The sequence below is a fragment of the Epinephelus moara genome, chromosome 24, assembly GCF_006386435.1.
Source record: "Epinephelus moara isolate mb chromosome 24, YSFRI_EMoa_1.0, whole genome shotgun sequence".
Lineage (NCBI taxonomy): Eukaryota > Metazoa > Chordata > Actinopteri > Perciformes > Serranidae > Epinephelus > Epinephelus moara.
In genome coordinates this window covers 25,487,073-25,509,747 of record NC_065529.1, presented here as the reverse complement: position 1 = coordinate 25,509,747, position 22,675 = coordinate 25,487,073, and the positions used below count along the sequence as shown (strand labels likewise).

At 42.0% G+C, this 22,675-nt stretch overlaps 1 protein-coding gene across 2 annotated transcripts in view; it reads left to right on the top strand.

Moving 5' to 3' along the window:
• The window catches only part of col7a1 (collagen, type VII, alpha 1), a 79,571-nt gene that overhangs the window by 5,403 nt on the left and 51,493 nt on the right, over positions 1 to 22,675 (top strand). The window contains exons 2-27 of one of the 2 annotated variants that reach the window (XM_050038254.1): positions 6,804 to 6,876; positions 7,036 to 7,059; positions 7,356 to 7,536; positions 7,632 to 7,788; positions 8,530 to 8,623; positions 8,741 to 8,899; positions 9,057 to 9,214; positions 9,484 to 9,613; positions 9,736 to 9,855; positions 11,797 to 11,952; positions 12,430 to 12,549; positions 12,651 to 12,800; positions 15,828 to 15,944; positions 16,301 to 16,447; positions 16,624 to 16,749; positions 16,863 to 17,009; positions 18,363 to 18,485; positions 18,629 to 18,895; positions 19,124 to 19,267; positions 19,385 to 19,516; positions 19,680 to 19,826; positions 20,911 to 21,048; positions 21,137 to 21,286; positions 21,379 to 21,515; positions 21,637 to 21,763; positions 21,858 to 22,001. In XM_050038254.1, the coding sequence (XP_049894211.1) occupies positions 6,813 to 6,876; positions 7,036 to 7,059; positions 7,356 to 7,536; positions 7,632 to 7,788; positions 8,530 to 8,623; positions 8,741 to 8,899; positions 9,057 to 9,214; positions 9,484 to 9,613; positions 9,736 to 9,855; positions 11,797 to 11,952; positions 12,430 to 12,549; positions 12,651 to 12,800; positions 15,828 to 15,944; positions 16,301 to 16,447; positions 16,624 to 16,749; positions 16,863 to 17,009; positions 18,363 to 18,485; positions 18,629 to 18,895; positions 19,124 to 19,267; positions 19,385 to 19,516; positions 19,680 to 19,826; positions 20,911 to 21,048; positions 21,137 to 21,286; positions 21,379 to 21,515; positions 21,637 to 21,763; positions 21,858 to 22,001 (3,559 nt within the window). In that variant the 5' untranslated portion in view covers positions 6,804 to 6,812. The remainder of the gene's footprint in view (positions 1 to 6,803; positions 6,877 to 7,035; positions 7,060 to 7,355; positions 7,537 to 7,631; positions 7,789 to 8,529; positions 8,624 to 8,740; positions 8,900 to 9,056; positions 9,215 to 9,483; positions 9,614 to 9,735; positions 9,856 to 11,796; positions 11,953 to 12,429; positions 12,550 to 12,650; positions 12,801 to 15,827; positions 15,945 to 16,300; positions 16,448 to 16,623; positions 16,750 to 16,862; positions 17,010 to 18,362; positions 18,486 to 18,628; positions 18,896 to 19,123; positions 19,268 to 19,384; positions 19,517 to 19,679; positions 19,827 to 20,910; positions 21,049 to 21,136; positions 21,287 to 21,378; positions 21,516 to 21,636; positions 21,764 to 21,857; positions 22,002 to 22,675) is intronic. The other variant, XM_050038255.1, reaches the window with a different exon arrangement.

Genomic DNA, 22,675 nt, shown 5'->3' with positions numbered 1-22,675 from the left:
GAGGCAAATGATAAATTAACACAGAGACACAGGATTAATATTTTTCATTTAATTAATGGGGACTTAAAGCCACAGTGTGTGCAAATTTCTCCCATCTAATGTTGAAATCATATATTGCATCATATATTGCATTCCTCACTGTTTCAAACGCGCATTGCAACAACAGTAGCCGCTGTGTACCAAAAAGCTATAATAACATTGATGAAACCATGTCATCCGATATTTCATGGAGGATTCATTCAGGCTCCTACACAGACACACGTGACGCGAGTTGACAAACCCCCTCCTCACCATGCTGGCTGTGTTTACAACATAGGACTGTTGGGGTGGGTGTAAATTGAAACAAACCAATCACATCTTGTGGCTCAACCTCACACACCTCATCCCTCTCCTCGCATCACTGCTGGCCTGTGATTGCATTACCTTTCTCCTTCACCAGCCCCTTCCACCTGGGAAAGGCTACTCTGATGTTGACCCTCGTTTTTTGAATTCGCCGGTCATGTTGCCTTTTTGATTCTCTTTTGCGCTTTCTTGGCAACGAGGATTCCGTCTCCCGTGATGCTGCATATGCATGATCCTGCATTATGCTCAAAGAGTGGGACTTTGTTATGCTGCAGTGGTGCCTGGGTAGTAGCGAAGGGCCTCTTGCTCCTCTCCTTCGGCTTCTCAAGGCCAAAACACACCGGCGGCGTACGACGCGTGTCAAAACAGCCGCCCCCATTATTTTCTATTTACAAACCCACACTGGCACTTTACGCTATTGTCCTATTTTTCCAGCGCTGCCCTTGAAAAAGCGCTATTTTGTACTTCCCAGCCTAGCAGACTGGAGTGTGCAATAGAAATCCGGTTGACGCCCCGCAGCGCGACGCTTTTTGTGTGTGTTGGAGGCGGCACTTGACTCGCGTCAATGACGCCGCCGTCATATGACGCCGCCGGTGTGTTTTGGCCTTCAGTCACGCAGCGATGGCCTGGCTCTCAACGAAAACGCAGAAGGCGGGGCTACATGTCCATTGCTGGCGGATATATTTTTAAGATGGCGAAATGTTATGGAACCCCCCAAATGACTTACCCACACAATGTACAAAACCAATATTCTCCTTTTATGAGAATAAGTCAGATTATGGGTGGAGGTAACAGTACACCAATGATGACATATTTATGAATGCAGACATTGATTTTTGCCAATAAACAACTGAAAATGTTACACAATATATATTTATACTTTATTAATCCCCCTGAGGGGAAATTCAATTTTTTCACTCCGTTGTCATTAACACACAGGTCCGAAACACACACACATGCACAAACAGGACCTATACATGCACAAAGTGGAGAGATGTCAGAGTGAGGGGGCTGCCTTGGTGAGGCGCCCCGAGCAGTTGGGGGGTTCAGTGCCTTGCTCAAGGGCACCCCGGCAGTGCCCTGGAGGTGAACTGGCACCTCTCCAGCCACCAGTCCACGCTCTGTGTTTGGTCCGGACGGGGACTTGAGCCGGCGACCCTCCGGTTCCCAACCCAGGTCCCTATGGACTGAGCTACTGCCGCCCTTAAAGCATCCGCCATTAAAGTGTAAAGACAACAAGTTGTGGTTTTATTGGGGGGTTATGTGCCGGACATTTTCTTGGCTTGGTGCAGTAATTAAATTTTGATTAAACAACTGAGAAAGCTGCTCTCCCTGTATCCAGTCTATGCTATGCTAAGCTAACAGGTAGCTGGCTGTAGCCTCATATATACCAGACAGATATGAGAGTAGTATCAGTCTTCTCATCTAACTTTTAGCAAACAATAGTGGTGTAGTACAGAGTAGTACAATAGCTATTGTAAGCCATAATAGTTGTAATACATGACTACAACACACTGGGAGCCATTTAATGCAGTTTTTTGGTCTGCTGTCAGTGTTTCTACTAACAGCTGCCTTTCATGTGGTCTGGTTCTGATGGAAACACACTGACAGTCAGTCTGGTTCAGGTCAGTGTTTCAGCAAAATCCCAAGCAGTGAAAACGACCAAATTCCAGATGATGTTGATGTTCTTTTCGTTCCTATACAGGCTCAGAAAGTCACTTCTGTCTGCTGAACATTTGGTTTCATCAACTTAAGTGGTTTCTCATGGTTTTGATCCTGACAATGTTTAGTGTAGCTTCAATAGCTCTACAGAGAAGATCAGAGGTTTTGTTCGTTGGCTCAACATCTGTCAGCTATTTGCAGTAGCCGCTGTGTCTTGCATCACCTCTGTAAAAAGGTGAATGTGAATAGAGGTTGGCATGGAAAGAGGTGCCCGACATCTGCATTAAAGTTTTCTTACCAGATGACAGCTGTCACTGACATGACTGAGGGTGATAATTTTGTTCATAATTTTTAAGCAGTGGTGTGTGACATTGATGATGTGTAAAGATGACACGGGTCAAAAATAAAATCCACAATGAGAAAGTCCTGCGTTCTCAATGTTTCAAAGAGGAGCAAACTCCTGTGTCATTTTTCAAAATGGTACATTTTGTCCATAAGGTGCCAGCATCTGCTTTCCAGACACACAGTAGTAAAGTTATGAGTGTTATGGGTCATGGTGTGGAGCGAATGATACACCTCACTCCTGAAACCAAAGAGGCTGATCTGATAAAGTGCTTTGGAGGAGTTTATCTGCTCTAATGAAGGCAAAGAGGACCATGAGAAAAAGAGAATGTACAGACAGCAACACATGATAGGCTTGTGTCCCACTGTATAAATTTATGGTTTAGGCCGTGTCTGCATATATACAGATACTTTTTTAATCTACTATTTCCCCCCTCCATTTACAAAAAATTTAAGTACACACGACCTTCGTTTTACAAAATATTTCCATCCTCATTAGAACGCAAAAACAACACCAAATGCTTGCTGGCATTAGATGTCTTTGGCAATCTCCCTCATTACACACACATACTGAAGTGCACAGGCTGTTACCTTTTCAAAACACTTACAGGAGATCACCGTTGATTTCCCTTCTACATAAGGATGAAGGAGCTCATTCAAAGATACGAGTGATGCTCTGGACATGTGAAAGTTTTCCTTCCACCCGTTAGCGATAACAATCCCACTCTCTGAATTGCCCCATGATCGCCTGGTTTGACGTGTCTGATCCAAAACTGCTGTTACTGGTGGACTTGAAACTGCGGATGCTGAGGTGGACCAAATAACACTGGGTGACGCCTCTGTTCATCCGTGAAGTTGTGCAGCTTTACTAATTTTAAGGGGAAAGTAGTCATTAGACTAAGGAGTCACTAGTCACATCTTGTTGTTTTTTTGAACCCAGAAGTGATCATATTCAGGCAAGAGGCTGGCACTTTGGAGGAATGAGGGGTGGATGTAATTCAGAAGCTGAAGACACTATTGGCAGACAGCCTGTCACTCAAAGTAGCCCACCCTTAATTATGCGTAACTGTAGGCCTTAATGACATGTAAACGGGTGAGTAATACTAAAATTCTCCCCCCCGTACTGTCATAAAGGGGGAAATTAGCAAAAGAGACCAAAACCGTTTTTTGCACCAGGCTGTAAACATGTTTATTTCTGCTGTAAAGCTGGACATTTAACATGGGGGTCTATGAGCATTGACTGGTTACTGGAGCCAGCCTCAAGAAGCTGCTCAAAGAACTGTAGGTAATGGCACCTCTGTGTTGGCTTCATTTTTCAGCCCCAGAGGTTGGTGCTTGGCATAGACAGGGCCTTAGTGTACCTTGTATGCCCTTTAAATATAGACCTAGTAATGATAGGCATACACATTTCTGTAATTTATAAAGACCAACAACGTCTTGAAATGTTATGATTTATTTTTTAACCAGATGGTGTTTGACACTGGGAATGAGTGCAGATTTAATCAGACACATGTGACAACTTCAGTCAGAAATGTGATTTTTTTTTTTTTGTCTTTTTTGATTTGATATTTTAGGATGACAATTTAAATCAATACTAAAGGAATTTTATCTGCAAACATGTGCAGTGTTGTATAATGCAACTGTTACATCAGTGATGCTTAATATTGGCATCCGACTGCTTCTAACTTTAGTTCACTGCAGGTTAGGACCAGCTTTTTTAGGAGTTTATCTTCAACATACATGAAGATAAAGTCTTGCAGGATCTTGTAATTTAAGTTTTGTCAGATTAATATGCACAGAGGTCAATGAAACACAGCTGCTATTTTTCTAACCTCATTCATGTGTTCACTTGTTTTCACCAGATTTGATGTCTTTTTCTTGTTTTGTCAAAGTGTGTGGAGAAAGGCTTTCTGTGGTTTAACTCCTGGACCACAATTATTGAGAGCAAATGTAAAACATCCATCTAGTAACACAGCAAATAGAAAACCTAATTTAATTTTCACTATTTTAAAGTCAAAAAGCTTAAACTAAAGTCTTATGTATACGCCACATGGGGGCATTGTTTCCATTGATTCTTTTGTTTTGTAATTCCAAGTAATTCTGGTCAAAACAGGATGGGTCATGTGGGGAGAGATGTTCAAAACTCTAAAGAACTTCAGAAATGCTTTGTATACATCTTGAGTTATTTCAAATTCAGGATTTTGGTTTGAGGCAGTACAATCAAAAACATAAACATGACAAGGACAGTGTAGGGCGAGGAGGTTTACAGGGTAAAAACAATAAATACTGCAAATAATGAGTAGTAAAACCCAAACAGAAAATATTCATTATGACATTGCACAATGTGTTTCCAGTATACATGAAATGGTGTCAGGATGGACAGAGGTAGAGAGGAATGAACTCAGAAATTGCAAATAAGGGGACCAGATGTCTTTGAGAAGTTTGATGTCGTACTGTGAATGTTTGTTATGTTTGCGGTGTTGAATTGCGCTTGATAATGTAATTCTGTCTCTCAAGTTGAGAAATATTGTCTTTACAACATCGCCATTAAAGCAGTTACATTGCTATCTTCACAGCCATCAAACTCACTTGAGAGAGGGTAATTTTACCTCCCTGCACACAGGAGCTGCTGGTCTACCTGCTGCCTTGATCATTAAATTTTGTATTATTGTGTGACTGAACTAATGTGGCATCCACAGCAGTACGTAGGTTTATATGTAGCAACGTCATCATGCAGAAACCTACGTCGGGTCATGTGGGAAAAGGTTTTAAGTAAAACAAGCAGTTTTTATGTTTAAGGTTGGGAAATAGTGGCATTTTGATGCTTAAACATACATCCGGTGACCAAAATTTGAATTTTTCAGAAGGAAAATGAGAAAATACAGGCAAAAGGCAGAGTCTCTGCAGAAAGAAACACCACCACACACTTCTAGTGGGTCATAAGTGATGATTTAGAGGGATAACTTCTGTATGAGTCCATACATCGTTGATTTAGGGAAATCTTGCGTAAGGATTTCCCTGAAAGGTCACCCATAATTAAGATGTGGGCTGCTGAAGATGTCAGACAGCCTGCTCATTACTCACAAACGTAATTATTGCAGTATGGTGTAGAGACAAAGAGAGCATGAAAGCATTCATGTGTTACACAGCGTGGACTTGTTTTTATTCTGAGAAGACGACCATATTGTAACCATATTTGAGTATAGTACAATTTGTATTTTATTACCTTGAGTTTCAGGGTTCAAGGTTGGGAAGAATGAATTGTGTGATTCTGCCAGTAACTTTTGGATTTGTGCACATGTATTGTAGGTCCAGCATCCAGTGTTGGTAGTGACACAGAGTTTTCAAGATAAGAGACATAATATTATTTTCCCTGGCTTCATCAGTTTGGGTCATTATGCCAGTTTATGAATTGTTTTTTCAGAGTGTCACTACAATGCAAATATTCAGTGGCCCTGAAACTGTGCCATGCAAATCATGCAAAAGGAACTTGTGAAGTTTGCAGACTTCACCCTGTAGGCAGACATGTAGAAAAGGAAAACATTTTCGAAGAGACAAAGCTGGCAGGAAGGATATCAAAGATGCTTGGTGGTTCAGAACAGGTACAGGCAGGAACAATGGCTATAACTCTAAGGCAACAAAGACGCTCTGACAGATAACAGGGCTGCACTACCCTCAAACACATGCTGAGGAAAAAAATGAATAATGGGATGCAGCTGAACAGGAAAGTGACAAGATCAGGTGACTAGCAGCAACAGGAAATTCAATGGGGATGAATGGTAAGTGGCTGTGGGATGGCAGTGTTTCATCCAGCAGGAGATGATTACAATACAGGGACTAGTATGACCTGGAGACACAAGGGAAGGAGGAGTAGAAATGACAAAAACTAGGCCTGTCAAAGTCTCCAAGCATGAATACTATGAATGTTATTTTTCAACAACCAATTAATGGATGCACTACTTTACTTACTATTAACAGAATATTTAGTAGCATTATTTTCAAAGTGTGCTTAAAAAGTTCAAAAAGTAGTCATACGCGCACTGAAATAATTTCACCAAGTTTTATTTAATATTGGTACATAAGCAGCCTGTCTTTGAAAGGGTTGCTTGAGTGTCTTTGTCACTGTAGATGAGGACAAGGGACTAGTAGTATCACTGGGGTTGTCTGCTGTACGTCCAGTCTGTAAGCAATGGGGCTGAAACATCTCCAGAGGCACTGCCTTATGTTGTGCTTTCAATGAGGGAAAAGAAACCCATGTTGCATATGGAAATCAAACACGATTTCAGTGATAATTGATATTTAAAACACTAGCTGTTGGAAATTTTATTGTGCTTTATCGTGAAACTGGTCACCGTTTCATCCCTCAGCACAATTTTGTGATGTGGTCGAACTGTTTTGTTGTGAGTTTAAAGTGTTTTCGACATGATGAAAGTTTCATCTGTTCTTTGTGTGCCCAGGTTGTGAAGATGAGGAGCTGGTTTTTCACTGTGACTGTCCTGCTGTCCTCCATGAAACGGACTGAAGCTCAGGGTATAAACGACTTTAATTCTTCTCCCAGCTATCACATCTGCCCCAAATGTTGTCATGTCTTTGTTAGGGCTGCAACTAACAGTTGTTATTTCTCGATTAATCATTTAATCAATCAATCATGTCAGTAAAAAGTGAAACTTGCCCTGTGTAATTTTCCAGAGCCCAACGTGACGTCTTCAGATGGTATGTTTTGTCTGATCACAGTCCAAAAACCTATTCAGTTTATTATCATCTATGGCAAGGAAGAGTCTTAACTTATTACATTTAGGAAGCATGACGCCAGCAGATGTTTGGCTTTTTTGCTAAAAAAAATTGCTTAAACAATTTTTTGATTATCAAAATAGTCACCACTTAATTTCTCTTGACAGACTAATTGATGAATCAACTAATTGTGGCAGCTTTAGTTTGTGTGTCTGTTTAGATAGAGAATATATGTCTTTATATGCTCACGTGTGCTCTGTATCACTTTGTATTTGCAGGCAGGTGTAATAATGTGCAAGCAGCAGATATTGTTTTCCTGGTCGATGGGTCCTCCAGTATTGGCCGAGCTAACTTCCTGCAGGTGAAGGGCTTTATGGCTGGAATCATCAAGCCGTTTGCCGGCTCTGTCAGCGAGTCAGGGATACGCTTTGGGGCCATACAATACAGTGACACCTCCAGGTTAATATTCATCTTATTACTTTCCTGTGCATGCAATGACAAAAATGCATGCAGGTGTACAATTATGTCTTTAATGCACATTTTCCTCCCTCCAGAGTGGAATTCACATTTACTACCTACCTGGTTGGCACCGAGGTCGTCAACGCTGTAGAGAATCTGAACTATAAGGGTGGAAACACACGCACTGGTGCTGGTCTCAAATTTGTCGCTGATAACTTCTTCAACCCTGTGTCCAGTCGAGATGTTCCAAAGGTCTGAGGAGCAGCCATTCTTTGGATTTTCATAATTATAAAACTGCATTTTCAAAGGAATGCTTTGCCCCCAAATGACCATTTTATATCGGTTACTCAATTCATGTCTCTGGTGAACAAAGAATTCCAAAACGGAAAACATTCTTGATGAATTGAAGTCATAGGCGACCATGTTTAATAACAGCAAAAAACTATATCAAAAGATTTGTCTACAAACTCTCATACAATATGTGCAGCATAATCCAAGTCTCATTTATTCAGTCATATGTTGAGTACTTCCCAGACAACCCTATCCGACGGGGAACTGAATGTAAAATGAAATGTAGCTATGCTCTCTTTAAAGCAAGACTCCGTTGAGAAAAACAGTGATTTTACCCCACTGAATGCAAGAGCTGCTTGTCTACCACTGCCAGTTCATTTGTTTGTGTTATTGTGTGACTTTTGGTGTTTTTGAAGGTTAGTTCGGTTTCACCAAAGTCACACAGTAACTCCAACAAACTAACTGAGGCTTTGATAAAGCAGCAGCTCCTCTGTCCATTTAGGTAAAATTACTGTTTTTGTCAATAGAGTCTGGCTTTTAAGAGAGCATAGATAATTTTATTTTTAGGTCACTTTTCTTCACAAATTCAGTGTAACATGGGGTGAGTAACTGACAATCAAATGGTCATTTGGTGAAGAATCCCTTCAAAATAGCACATCTTGTGTTTCTAATTTCTACCTGTGTGTCCTCCTTAACTTTCAGATCACTATCCTGATCACAGATGGGAAGTCCCAGGACGGCGTGCAGGAACCAGCACAGAAGCTGCGCAGCCAAGGAGTGCATGTTTTTGCGGTTGGTAAGTGTCTCACCTGCAGTCTCTCCTCTCTTACTCAGAGTAGTTTTGACTTTTTAGATGTGTTTATGAGCCACTGTGATTTCTTTTTTATTTTGCCAATTTTCTGTGGTCTCTTAGGTATAAAGAGTGCAGACAGGAATGAGTTGGCCCAGATCTCCTCCCAGCCCAGCAGTGATTTCACCTCCTTTGTTGGGGACTTCAAACTGCTTAACACACTTCTTCCTCTAGTGAGCCAGCGAGTGTGTTCCAAAGCAGGAGGAGTCTACGTTAGTGATGGTATGTGGGCGACCTTAAATAACATCAGTATTTGAAAAGACACGCAACGACAAATGTGTCAGATCTTATTTTATCTCAGACTTTATTGTCAGACCATAAACCTGCATTTAATTTGTTGTATGTTTCATCCTGCTTCCACCCTCTCCTCTTCCTTCAGAGGCATTTTCTGGTCCAGCCAACCTCCAGTTCACAGGCCAGACGTCTGATACTCTCAGGTTTCGCTGGAATGCAGCAGGGGGGCCTGTGAGTGGCTATGTGGTCCAGTATGTGCCACTCTCTGGCCTGGGTCAGCCCATCACAGCAGAACTACGTCAGGTGCGTCCAGATGTTGAAGAGTATTATTGACACACGGAGGTGACCTAGATTGAGGTAGCAAATTGCGTGCCTTCAGGCTAAGTATAAACATGTCTAATGGGTGGATCTTCTTCATGTAGATGCTGTAGAGATTAAAATTTGGCAGAGCAAACAGTGAAATTCCCTTCTCCTGGCACACATGAAGAAGATAGCAGAATGCCATGGCTCATCCATCCATTTCAGTCAATCACTTTGCAAAAACTTGTCTTAGCCTCTGTCTCTCCCTGCAGGAGACTGTCTCTGCCAGTCAGAGGACCTATACCGCACGAGAGCTAAGGTCAGGAACTGACTACCTGGTGACTGTCATCGCCCAATACCCCAACAGTGTGGGGGAGTCTATTTCTGCCAAGCAACGAACCAGTGAGTAGTGGAGGGCACAGAATGTCAGCAGAGAATTGCTATTGCAGCCTTTCTCACACAAGCAGGAACCCTCAATGAATCACAGTCACACACCTGCAGTGTCTTTTTCTCTCCTCGTATAGGGTCTCTGCCAGGGGTGACCAGTCTACGCCTGATAGAGGCAGGGTTCTTTTCTCTCTCTGTGGGTTGGGACCAACCTTCGTCTCCTGTACAAGGCTACAGACTCACCTATGGACCGCGAGGTCAGGCACACATATACCTCTGTCTCTATTTTCTTCTGCCTCTCATCTGACTTATGCTTTTGTGTCTTAGTAACACACAGTATATTATCACCCTCTCCTCGTTTGAACTTCAAAAGACAAATCATTTAGTTGATATGAAAGAATTACCTTGTCACAAAAAATAATCTTGACAGAATGAATGATTACAGTAAAAATGCAGGAGGTGAAGAAGCTACAGTAGTCAATTAAGCAACAACCCAAGAGAGCCTGTGGTTTACAGTGATTTGAGGACAGCTAAAGGGCATTTGGCATCGTGCCTAAAACCCCTTAGCTTTTCTAAAATCACTGTGAACCTCGGCCTCTTGTGGCTCATTGCTTTTATAAAACTGATATTACACAAACCTGGCAATGTTTTAACAGAATAAACACACAGCAAAAAATGCAATAATTTATTGATGACATGTAATCAGTCTTCCACCAAGCAATGTAGTTCCTCAGAAACATTAAGCAGCATGGTTGCCAGGCAAACACAGATGCAGTGGAAAGTGCCAGCTGCTTTTGAAATCTGTGGCAATGAGGAGCCAAAGAAGTCTCCCCCCCCATGGGTCTTAGAATATCTAACATTAGGAGAAAGAAAAAAAAATTCTCATCATGTTGCAGTAATAACCACATGTGCAACTATTATGCTCACTTTCCTCTCGCCCGGTTATTTGCTGACTAACCAAGCTACGTTACACTGTAACAAAAATGAGCAAGTGATCAAATGAATTGACAACATAGCTAGGGAAAAGTGAGCCCAACAGACTACAAAGAAAAAATGCAAGCTAGCTAAAGTTACATCGTTAACTTATCATAGCTCGTTGGAGTAGTTTGACCACTTTGGATGGAGCTAAAAGGACGATGGAGTGGGTGGTGGATTAAGTTACCTGGTTTATCAAACATGAATCCCCGTAGGCTCTCCGTGTCTTTCTCGTTCTGGAGGATGATAAACAATTCAGGCTTGCTCTCTTTAGCTCTGCGTCCCACATGACAAAAGGTAGCTAATTGGCGCAGCAATACTGAAATCGCGGTCACAGCTGTGTGTTTATAGAGTATTTTACAACAGCTTCAAACGTATAATATCGTTATATAATATAGCATAATAACAGATAACCTTTTGGTGGCAAGTTGGAAACATGTTGAGAATGTACAAACAGCAGTCAGGGTTGAGTATGGGGAACATGATCTTCTCTAACACCTTACCTCCCTCAGGCACTGGCTGTCAGTCAGGATTTTGTTGCTCAATCATTACCTAAAATATCAAATGCATTTGATCATCACCAGACTTGAGATAGACAGTGAAAACCTTCACTTATGTCCCTCATCGTCAGTAATTTTGTCCTTATGTTTCTAGAGACAGGGTGTGGCATAGATCATAACAGTGTCAAGATGTCTGGGTGCTTATGCCATGATTCAGGAGAGAAAAGTGGCCCCTGAGGGCTGATATAAACAGTTTCTCCCTCCAAACATGTGGCAGGAGTGCCAGTCTCACATGGAGCTTCTCCTCTGACTAGTTAGGCTGGCACATATGTGTGAGAGTATTTAAATAAGATCAGTGTGTATCCTGTAATGAGAGGTGAGGTGTTTCTACCTGTTCCTGTCTGCTGGTACTTGCACTGATAATTTAAACAAACTAAACAGATACTGACAGACACACAAGCACACACAGGACATGCACACATTATGCTCTGCCTCCGAACAATACGTCTCTACAGCTGGCTGCCATGCTTTGTGCTCTGAGGTGAGAGTGAGGTAAAGGTAATGAAGTAAGGACACATCCCATATTTTTTCAGCTCGTTGTCAGCTAATTTGTCTAATGACATACTGTGCAGTGTAAAGTGTGATTGCTATTAGTGCACTAATTGGTCCTCTTCATGCCCGTAACGTGTATTTGCTTTGTCTGTTGTGTGGTTGGAAGAGCAGGTCAGCCAGCAGCCCAGCTGTTGGTGCAGGCTCTGTCTGCAGACTCCACATCTGTCACCTTGGAGTCCCTTCAGCCCGATACGGAGTACGTCATCAGCCTCTACCCCTTATTCCCCCGAAACTCTGCATCCCCGTCCATCCTCAACGCTCGCACATGTGAGTCCACCCTGGGGCCCATTATTAACGCCTTTTGTGTTATATGATGATCGAAAGTGATTGTAATTTTGTTGAATTACACATTAACTTGCAGGTTAACAATTAAACAAAAATGTGTGTATCACCCCAACCCTAGCAGACTAATTAATAAATAAATAAATACATATATTATTTAATAGAAACAGAAGTACAGATTTTCCATATGATTTCAAATTATCAAAAACTCCATATAAGGCCTCCATAAGCACCCAAAGTTATTGTCTTTGCTTTTTACGATATAATTCAGTCTCTCCAGAGCTAGACAGGCTTCCACTACCTTTATCCACATTCCAATAGTGTATCCATGTTCTTCCCTAACAATGCAATTATCTAATTATATTAATTAGTGTCCTTCCTAGTAGACTCAGTAGACCTAACCCTAATCCTAAATACATCTGTCAAATGTTGTCTGTGTGTTCATGTTTTTACATGTGTCAGTGCGCCTTGAGTCAGTGCAGCAGTTAACAGTGGAGACTGAGTCAGAGGGCAGCGTTCGTGTGCGGTGGGGAGGCGTCAGTGGTGTGCGGGCCTACCGTCTGGTCTGGGGACCATTTACAGGTCGGGACAATACATATGTTTAAACATTTTAAACGTACATTTTTGCTGGTCAGTATTGTGCACACACATATCATTACATTTTTGTATTTCTGTCCACGAAGGTCGAAATGTGGAGACGGTGGAGGTTGCTGGTGGCAGTGAGTTTTACACTTTGTCCGGACTGCAGCCCGACACTGAGTACATCGTCACCATCATCCCGCTGTATGAGGGCAACACCGAGGGCCCTGTAGCAACCGCCAGGTTCAAGATAGGTAGGCGTGGTTTGGGTACTACATCACAGCACCAAACATCTGTCTCTGCTGTGATTTTTTCCGTGTGTTCGTTGTACCCTCTCCTCTCTAATACATACCACAAATTGCATCCCTTAATGGGTCCTTTATTGGTAGTTATAGTTAAAGAAAGCTTAGAATTGTTGAGGAAATTTGGGGCCCTCATGAGGGTGATTGTTTAAAAAGCCTTTAGTATCTCATGGCTATTCAGTCAGTGACTTAATTGACTAGTCATTGACTAAATAGCTGTTAGATATTAAAGGCTCTTTAGATAATTACCCTCTTAAGTGCCTCAGACTCCTTCAACTATTCTAAGCTATTGGTAGTTGGACCCTCAAACTGAAGAGCACCAGAGGGACACCTTTTTCACACCCGAACAACACTCCATACTGTTATGCGACTGAGTAAAAGAATGCTTTCTGAGTAGGTGCTCGCCTTCTGTTGTGTCCCTCTGAGTACAGGGACAGGAAGTACAGATGAAGAAGATGGCCAACAGTGTTCTCTGATGTTTGTCCCTTTTCTGAAAACCTGCACATGTTACTGTTTAGTTGTGTTTAAGGAACATTTGGAGCACACCTACACACTCATTATACACACACACCATCTGTCTGTCGTGACTAAAGCCCATATGGCGTCACTTCAGTCAGACCAGTGTTACTTGCATGAGGGCTGAGTCACTGCAGGGCCACTGTGCTGAGCAGAGATCAGGCAGAAATGGAGGACTGGAGACGTTTGTGGCCCAGTTCTGCTATCAAACAAGCGGGATGTATACAGCGCTCTATATACTGTGCACCGCAGTAACTTAAACTTTAGCTGAGCTTGTTTCTCTCTTGTTTGTTCCTGTGTAAACCAGCAGAGTGACAACTATTTGCTGTGTCTGTGGTTTGTGAAGAGTTGTCTGTTCCTTCTCATTAGGAAAAAATGTTGACTTTGATTTTTTGGTTTTAGCGAGGACCACATTGAATGAAGCTTTCATGTTTATATGCAGATATATCATGAATATACTCAGCAAAACATTACGCTTTCTAGCATGTAGGGTGCCTAACATTAAGTCCTGCACATCAGACTGCATGATCTGTAAAGTTTAACTTAACTTAAAAATGATTATTGGTTTTATTTTTTATCTTCTTCCACATTGCCAACCACTTCAATGGCTTTGTGTGGCATTCAGCAAATGTGTTATGGAGCAAAATGTTGAATTTGTTTGTGTATAGTCCGACTCCTGAAAGAGACGTCAATGGGTGCCTGTTGCTCTGTAGATTTCTGCTCTGTTCTGCTCTGTTGTCTGACCTGTGTGGTCCCCACTGACACCTGGCACTTTCATGTTGATTTGTTAACATGTTCATCACGCGAACAAGAGAAGACCTGTGGCCTCATACAGTGTACAGATCATTCTTTGCTCTTTGTCACAGAGAGCATTTCTTTGAACCAAGTTCACTACACCTGCAGCCCGAGGGGCAGAGGTTTGGTACCATCTGCAATGAAAAACTCTGTATCTGTGATTTATTTAGCCATCAATTATAGAATATTGGCACCTCCTCAGAACAGTAGTTTCACTATCATTTCACAACAGATTCCTGAACTCTAAAGATAACCAAAGTACTGGCATGAATATGTGCAGGTTGTGTGTGAATGTGTTGAAAACTGCATCTGGCTGAAGGACAAATGAATTGTGGGTTTGGAACGGTTTCAAACTGACATGTGTGTTCACGATCACTGGCTTGGTTTAGTTGTTCTTTATTGTTTTGCACTGGGACCAGTGAGGTACTCCGTTGTATCAAATAGAAAAGCTCAAGGGCCTTAACCGCAAGTCTCCAGATGTTTCTCTTTACACCTCATAGAATTTCTCCAACACTTCACATAATGGCCAGTGACACTGACAGTTGTGCGTGGAGCAATTATTTTCCCTTCAGTTTTTTTCTTGTCAGCCTTCAGCACAAGACATGATACTACTAAGATGGATGTGTCAGGATGGGACATCTTTACAAGCTACAGGAGGATGTGTATATGAGGGTGGGCGGGTGTCTTTCAAAGTCATGGGCTTTTTATTACCAAGTTACTGCTTTGTGTTACTATCCCCGCTTTCCTTCCGTGGTACTTCTCTTTTTGGCCCAAATTAGCCTAATAAACCACAGAAAATACAAACGGTAAGCAGGTATCCACTATTGCAGGCACAGGTAACAGAGTGTGTTCCTCACAAGATGGCGGCCCTGTCCCACACAGCATGACGTACCTTCATATCCCCTGTTGTAGGGGGCAGGGGTGTTGTTTAATATTTAATATTTCTATGGTAGGATAATTAGGAGTTTAGTTGTTTTTGCATAGAATTGTTATTTTATTGTCTTTATTGATTATGCGGTAACTTTGGTTTGTCTGTTGGAGGCGCTTCCTGTAAACCAGGGGTCGAGGCTCCTCAAGGGTGGTTCATTGTTGAAGTTTGTTCTGATCAGGTGTGGACCTGCGGGAAGTGTGCTGCTAGCTCCCCAGTAGCCATGGGCCTAGCTGACTTACAGTATATGTCTCCTTATTTTCTTGAAAAGTTTATCTTGATTTATTTAGTTTCATTTTTGTATATAATTTGATTTTCACAACCTCACCAAAACCAGCCTGCCTGTTGGTGTTCTGTAAATGTCACTGGCGGTCTCTGTGTGCTCTTTTTGAGACAACTTGGCCAGTCCTTTCAATACCTACTGATTTGTCTAATGTAGAGCCTAACATTAGCTTCAGCTGAACTCCAGACTTGAGAGAACAGGGACTGTGGGTTTTGTCACATACACTGGAATCATTTTAGGAAGGGATCTCTTGTGGCCAGCACGGACAGAAGGAATTATTACAGCAACCAGTAAACCTTTCAGTGTACATACAGTACAGGCATTTCAGTACTGTGTTAATACAGACCTGAAAAAGTTCAAACCTGTCCTTTTACATTTTTCATTGAGTGATTGATGGGAATATAGCTGTGTCATCTTATGCAATTACATCCATATGATATAACATTTCTTCCCTCAGAGCGTCAGGAGCAGCAGGTCCTCAGAGCAGCTACCACCGGCCCCTCCTCTATTCGTCTCACCTGGAGAATTATCCCATCCTCTCGAGGGTACCGCCTAGAGTGGAGGGCGGGGGAAGGTCAGACACACATGCTCAAACATTCACTTGTGCCTTTGGTAATCCTTCTGTGTCTGCGTTAAAACATGAAGTAAGGAGGGCTCTGCAAAGTGGAAAAGTTATTATAATGATCTCAAGAAATCATTTTTTATATGTAATGAGTATGTGCTAACAATTGCAAAGTCAAGCCTAATAAGTATTAATGTAAGTGTTTCAAATCTCATTTTGTGATTCCTTGTTTTATCCCAACATGTTTTGACTGACATGTATCCAAATATAAAGCCAGCTCCACTGTTGGGTTGCAGGTAGAAGGATACCAATATTTTAGGTAAAATGAATAGAAATCCAGTGATTTTGAGCCGTTGCTCTGTCTCCAGGAGGACGTGTCGAGACCCTGACCTTTCCTACAACCACTTCCAGCCATGAGCTAACAGGCCTTCAGCCCAACACAGAATATATCATCAAGCTGTACACGCTGTTCGAAGGTCGTGAGGAAGCCACACCTGTCTCCACCACATCCAGAGGTCAGTAGCTCAGCCTGGGGGCACAAAACTCTAAATTCATTTTGGGTTGATTTATGGGTCATAAATGTGCTGGAGGTTAGATTCCAGTTAGTTCTGAATAGGTTTTCCTGCAGATATCTTAAGTTTTTGTGCTTGTATCCATTTTTCATGAGTGTCCTAATCCTTTGGTGTTGCAGAGGAACAGCCAGTGGGGAAAGTGTCCAACCTGAGAGTGGTGGAGTCTCTGGGCAGCACCGTCAGACTTGGCTGGACAGGTGTAGCCGGGGCCACACAGTACCGCATCATTATCCAGAACACAGACGGTACACCGACTGATATTTGTGCATTATTTTATGATTTCTTTAGATTTTTTTGTGCGAAATTATTAATGAAAACATGTTCGTGAATAGTATCTGTTTGTTTCACGTTATGACAGCGGGAACAGAGGAAATACGGAATATCCCTGGAAACCAGACGACCCTTGACCTCAGAGACTTGTCAGTGGGAGTGTCTTATGGAGTCAGTGTCACAGCGCTGGTTGGAGAAAATGAAGGAGACCCAGTTACTGTCTACATCAAACCAGGTGGGCTGAGCAGTGACACTGTGCTCCGGTGTGCTTTATTCTGTTTTCCTCTTCCTGTAAACCGCTAATCCCAGATAGCAGATGACTAAAATTCCCATCTAATTTTGAATGTAAATGATCCTCTGCTGTATTCATTTAACTGTTTCCAAACTTAATTTGCTCTTTCTTTTGTTTTGCCATTTGACAATAACTTGACTGTTCTATAGGAGTGTTTACATGGACCATGATATTCCACTAATAATCAGAATAATATCCCAGTCAGAATAAAAGTACCTCATGTATCCACCTCAGTTGGAGGAGACGGACTCAATGGGAAGGAATTTTCAGTCTCATTGAGACGGGTGGTGTAAACCTTTGATAATCTGTTTTAAAAAGGAAAATATTAGCACCCAATAACCATGTCAATGCTGATCTGATGTTCTTTCTGCAGATGTTCACCAAACATGGTGATAACATTTGTTGATGCAGCTGGACGCGCTGCACACGACATGCCAACAGCTGTTTCAATATGAGCCGGCTGATTTTGTCAGAAAATTGTTCATAATTTAAAAACATATTTAAAGCTCTGCTCATTCATATGTGAGTGCTCTGATTAATAAATGGATTGCTTGATTTTAAACAGTAGCCTTATGTGAGCTTGTTATTCTATTGCTATCAGTTGCAGTAGTCTGCATATGAGACGTTTAGAGAACATCTGTAAATTATAACATTGACTGATAATCTGCATGTGAGGTGTTTGGGAACGTCTGTATGTCACTGTAACCTAGGTTACTCTTACTTTAAGGGTGGAACCACTTCTTTCTCTACGCTTTATGTATTGAATGAATTGAATTTTCTCATTAAGGTTGGAAATAGAAAAACTTCTTGTTCTGTTAAATTTCTGGCAGATTAGATGCTGCACAACAGGTTGAACCATTGTGCTTAAATCAGAAATAATCTATTCTGATTAAATGTTTTGGTGCATGTAAACACATCTTATTGGATCACCTTATTTAGCATCTATCTAAACAGTTCAGTTGGAATCTCAGGACGATTCGAACTGGACTGAAGAAATATTGTCCAGTGTTCCAGAGAGCAAGCAAAGTCTCTCATTTATCTTGTACTATCAACACCACTCTTGACAGATACTGTTTAGTACTATAGTATGTATACCTGGTGTATCTAGATAAAGGCAGTTACCCAACATACAGTACGTGTCTACATATTTGTTAATATCTTAGTTGGAATTTTTAGCGTACAAACTTTTCTCTGTGTACCTGTAGTTTCTCTTCAAGTGAAATACTCAGGTTTGAATTCTTGCAAAGATTTACATTGAATTTTGCCACATGAGTCCCTGTATGTCCTTCGTTCCAGAGCAAGGTCCTGGCAGAGTGACGAACCTCAGAGTGACAAACGCAAACAGTCGGAGAATTCGAATTGCCTGGGCAGGTGTTACTGGGTCGACAGGTTACAGGGTTACTTGGAGACAAGGCAACAGTAAGTGTTCTGTGTTGTCATGTTTGGGAGTTTATCCTTTTGAACCCTGTATTTGAAACTGGCTTTGAAGTTTTATATCTTAACTTAATATTCTTCTTTTTTTTTTTTAATCGCCTGATTTGACATCATGTTGTGCCTTGCAGATCCAGAGCAGTCTCGTCTTCTGGGGGCGGAGGCTACATCCTTCACCATAGACGGCCTGCAGCCAGATGAGGCGATAGTAATTGGTGTTGCATCTGTGGTTGATCAACGCGTTGGAGACGTGGTCACACTGTCCAGTCGGACTAATCCCCACGGTGGATCAGTGTCTGGCCTTCGCATCGTTGACGTCACGTCTCAGAAGATACGCATTGCATGGTCACCTTCCACTAGGGCAACTGGCTATAAGATCACTTGGCGTCGTGAAGATGGTAAGCAATGATTACAACTAATTATTTTACGAATACTAATACTAATTATTTTAAACACACAAGATACATCCATCGACTGACAACAGGGTAATATAAAGAGTAATGACAGCTTGGTGTTTAGATGTGGGTTGTGATCTGGCTGTCAGTCTCTTCTATCCTCATCTGTCTAGTTGGTGAAAGACACAAATTTCTACATTTCCATCTCTTTGCCATGTTTTGCTGGTGAAGGAGTTGAAACAACGCGTAACGTGGCCGCCAACGTCAATTCCTTCACCATTGATGGACTACAGTCAGATTACGCCTACGCTGTGTTAGTTTCTTCACTTATTGGCTCTCGAGAAGGAAGTCCTACCACTCTGAACATCAGGACAGGTACCACACTGAGTTTTGTCAAATACACAATGCTGCTGTTGTCCAGAGAAACTTGGCTATAAGAGGGTTAATATAAAATAAAATAACTTACTCATTGTTTCCTGTTCCGACCTTCAGAGTCAGATCAGACTGTGGTAGGGACTGTGACGTCACTGCAAGTCCAGGAGGCCCGTGGAGAGGTTGTCCGAGTCACTTGGGTTGGTGTCCAAGGAGCAACAGCGTATCGGGTGTCTTGGAGGAGAACAGACGGTACATCTTTTGTTGTTCCATTTCACTTTAGTGATGAAATCTTTTCATACAGGTCTCACATCTCAGTGTCATAACAAAAGCATCATTTTAACCCTTAAAATATGCATGTCAAGTTAAAGTTTGACTGTACACTACTCACTGCTGCGATTGTGTGCCGCTGCAGGTGGTGAAGAGAGGAGTCAGGTGGTGGACGGAGATGTGACAGCAGTGGATTTGGAGCAGTTGGATCCCGGAGCTCAGTATGAGGTGCAGGTCATGGCTTTAGTTCAAAACAGAGAGGGATCCCCTGTGTCTGTCAGAGTCACCACACGTGAGTCCGGTCTTTCCATATTCAGTTATTATTTCAAGGTTCCTGAAAAGATTTAATAATCCTCAAAAGGAGAAAGCAGCCTTAAAAGCCTTCTTAAAGGAACACTTAACCCCCCAAAGTAACATTTGTTTATCAATTACTCACCAGTGTTAACATTGAATTTTTGGAGAAAACTTTTCTTGCATGCCCTGAGTGAACGAAAAATCAAAAAATGGGGAAAATTCTTAAAGTTAAATTCTTACAGTCTCATTTATCCAGTCTTATGCTCAGTTCTTCCCAAACAGACAGCCCTTTGCGACAGGGTTGTTATTGTATGACTTTGGTGTTGTTGTACAGTTAGTTCAGATTCAACAAAGTCACACAATAACATAAACAAACCAACTGAACAGCTCCCGTATTCATAGTCGATTGGACTCTGGCTTTGACGAGACCAGAGATAAGTCTGACTTTACACTCAATCCCCTGTAGTAAAAGGCTGACTGTTTGGCAGGTACTGAGCATATGATTGGATAGTGAGACTTGGATTATACTGTTTGCAAATGGATCTTTTGTTATAGTTTTGCTGTTGTTAAAACACAGACCCTTATGGCTTCAGTTCTGTAAGAATTTTCTTGATTTTTTTTTTTTTTTTGGATCCTTTGTTTATTAGAGGCAGGCAAGTAAAACAAAGTTTTTTTAATAAATTCATCATAACATGGCGCGAGTTACTGATAAGCAAATGCTAAATTTGCAAGGTGAAGTGTTCCTTTAAAGGAATGGATGAGTTTAACAGTACTTGACGTTTTTGAAAACAATTTTGTTCACAAATGCTGAATATAGGAAAATATAACATACTTCATATTGCATTGTTGGCCTCAATAATATCTTGTATATCAAGACTTACCCTGAAACATGCCAGTATTAAGTCACAAAATAAAACCTTGAAAGTCACTGAGAGGCCTTTGAACTTCATGTGCAAGTGAATACTTTGTTTCATCAAATAGTTCAGTATTGCACCACGTAAAAATTCTTATATTTCAAGAAAAATATTTGATGAAATGTCAAATGAAATGTTAATGATTCTTCACTGCGTCTGTGTACACAGCTGGTGCCTACACCCCCCCTCCGACAGTAACTGCCACAACTTTACGAGTGGCGGAGGTTACCCGGGATTCTGTGCGGCTTGGCTGGACTCCACTACCAGGTGCCACAGGATATATTCTGCGCTGGAGAGACGAGACAGGTGAGACATGTTGTGTGTTTTTAATTTTGTTGAAACTTTTATACGCCTGCTCTTCAGTCCTATCATTTTAACCATGCACATTTCTCAGATACTGGTATAGGCTTGTCTGTTACGCTCCCTGCTGCGTCCAGCTCTTACCAGGTGACTGGGCTGCGTTTGGGTCGTCGTTATCGCTTCACCATTCAGCCCACTTTTGTCAGTGGATTGGGAACAGAGACCTCTGTAGATGAGCACACTGGTAACACACCGACACATCCCTTTTCATATACTCATACCCATACCCTTAAACATCTTTTGGTACCATACTTACCCCACAAACTCTGTCTGCAGTGTGTGTGGGCGGGCGTTTGGACGTGGTGTTTGTGGTGCCAGCATCGACCGATCGGATTAGATTTGCAAGACCTCTGCGTGAACTCCTCACAAGTGCAGCACGGTCGCTCAACACTATCGGACCCCGTGACTCACAGGTACTGAACTTGATGAATAAGTCTCAAATCAGGGAGTAGAGAAATGCAAACCTGAATCTGCTGCTATCGTCCTTTTTAGTCGTCTAGTGACAACAATTTCATTATTTTCTACCTATTTCAGATGGGAGTTGTTGTATACGGTTACAGACCCAAAATATGGTTCCTGCTTAATCGCCATGGCAGGTCTGACACACTTCTTCAAGAAATCCAGTCCACCCCCTTTGATGAAAGCCCCGGGAATAACATTGGTCAGTTTCTTCTCACTGATACATGTCATTTTTTGAACTTAGTGCTCGGTAAGTGTGTGTTAGGAGTTGTGACATTGTCTGTCTCCCTCTGCAGGTGAGGCGGTGAGATACACCAGGCAGTATCTTCTGACCCCCTCAGCGGGACGGAGACCGAGGGTCCCTGGTGCTGTCGTCATCATTGCTGACAAAAAATCAGCTGACAACCTGACTTTGGCAGCCAGCAGTCTCAAGGCTTCAGGTGTGCTGGAGCAGACAAACAAGCAGTCACAATGCAGTCGTCTGTAGGATGACACTTAGGGTTTGAGCTGTAACCTGGTTGGATGTAACTACCTGCAGCCACCAGATGAATAGTGGCTTCATCCTGACAATTTGTTACAAGATTTGATCCACAAAAGTGTATTTAAATTGATTTACTTTCCTTAAACCTGTTAAGTCACTGTGACAGATGCCCCAATCTGGAACTTAAAGGGACAGTTCACCCCAAAAATAAGAATGCATATTTCTCCTCTTACCTGTAGTGCTGTTCATCAGTCTAGATTGTTTTGTTGTGAGTTGCAGAGTGTTGGCGATATCAGCCGTAGAGAAATCTGCCTCTTCTCCAATATAATGGCACTCTGCTTGTGCTTAAAATGCCCAAAAAGTGTCTCTTTCCAGAAATTGTGACCCACTCAAGATAATCCACAGACCTTGATGTGAACAGTTTCATTAAGGAACTATTTTCTTTCTACTGAACTACACCTATCGATCATATTGCCACACAGAAGGAAGCGTGCATCTACTGCTAGCTCACCTAGCACCTCTAAGCTAGCTAATGTTACAGCTCAGCCGAGGAGGACGCCATTGATGTTCATCTTGCGCTGTCACAAGCTTGAGCCTCTCATCCATAAGTAGATGCATGCTTCAACTCTGCAG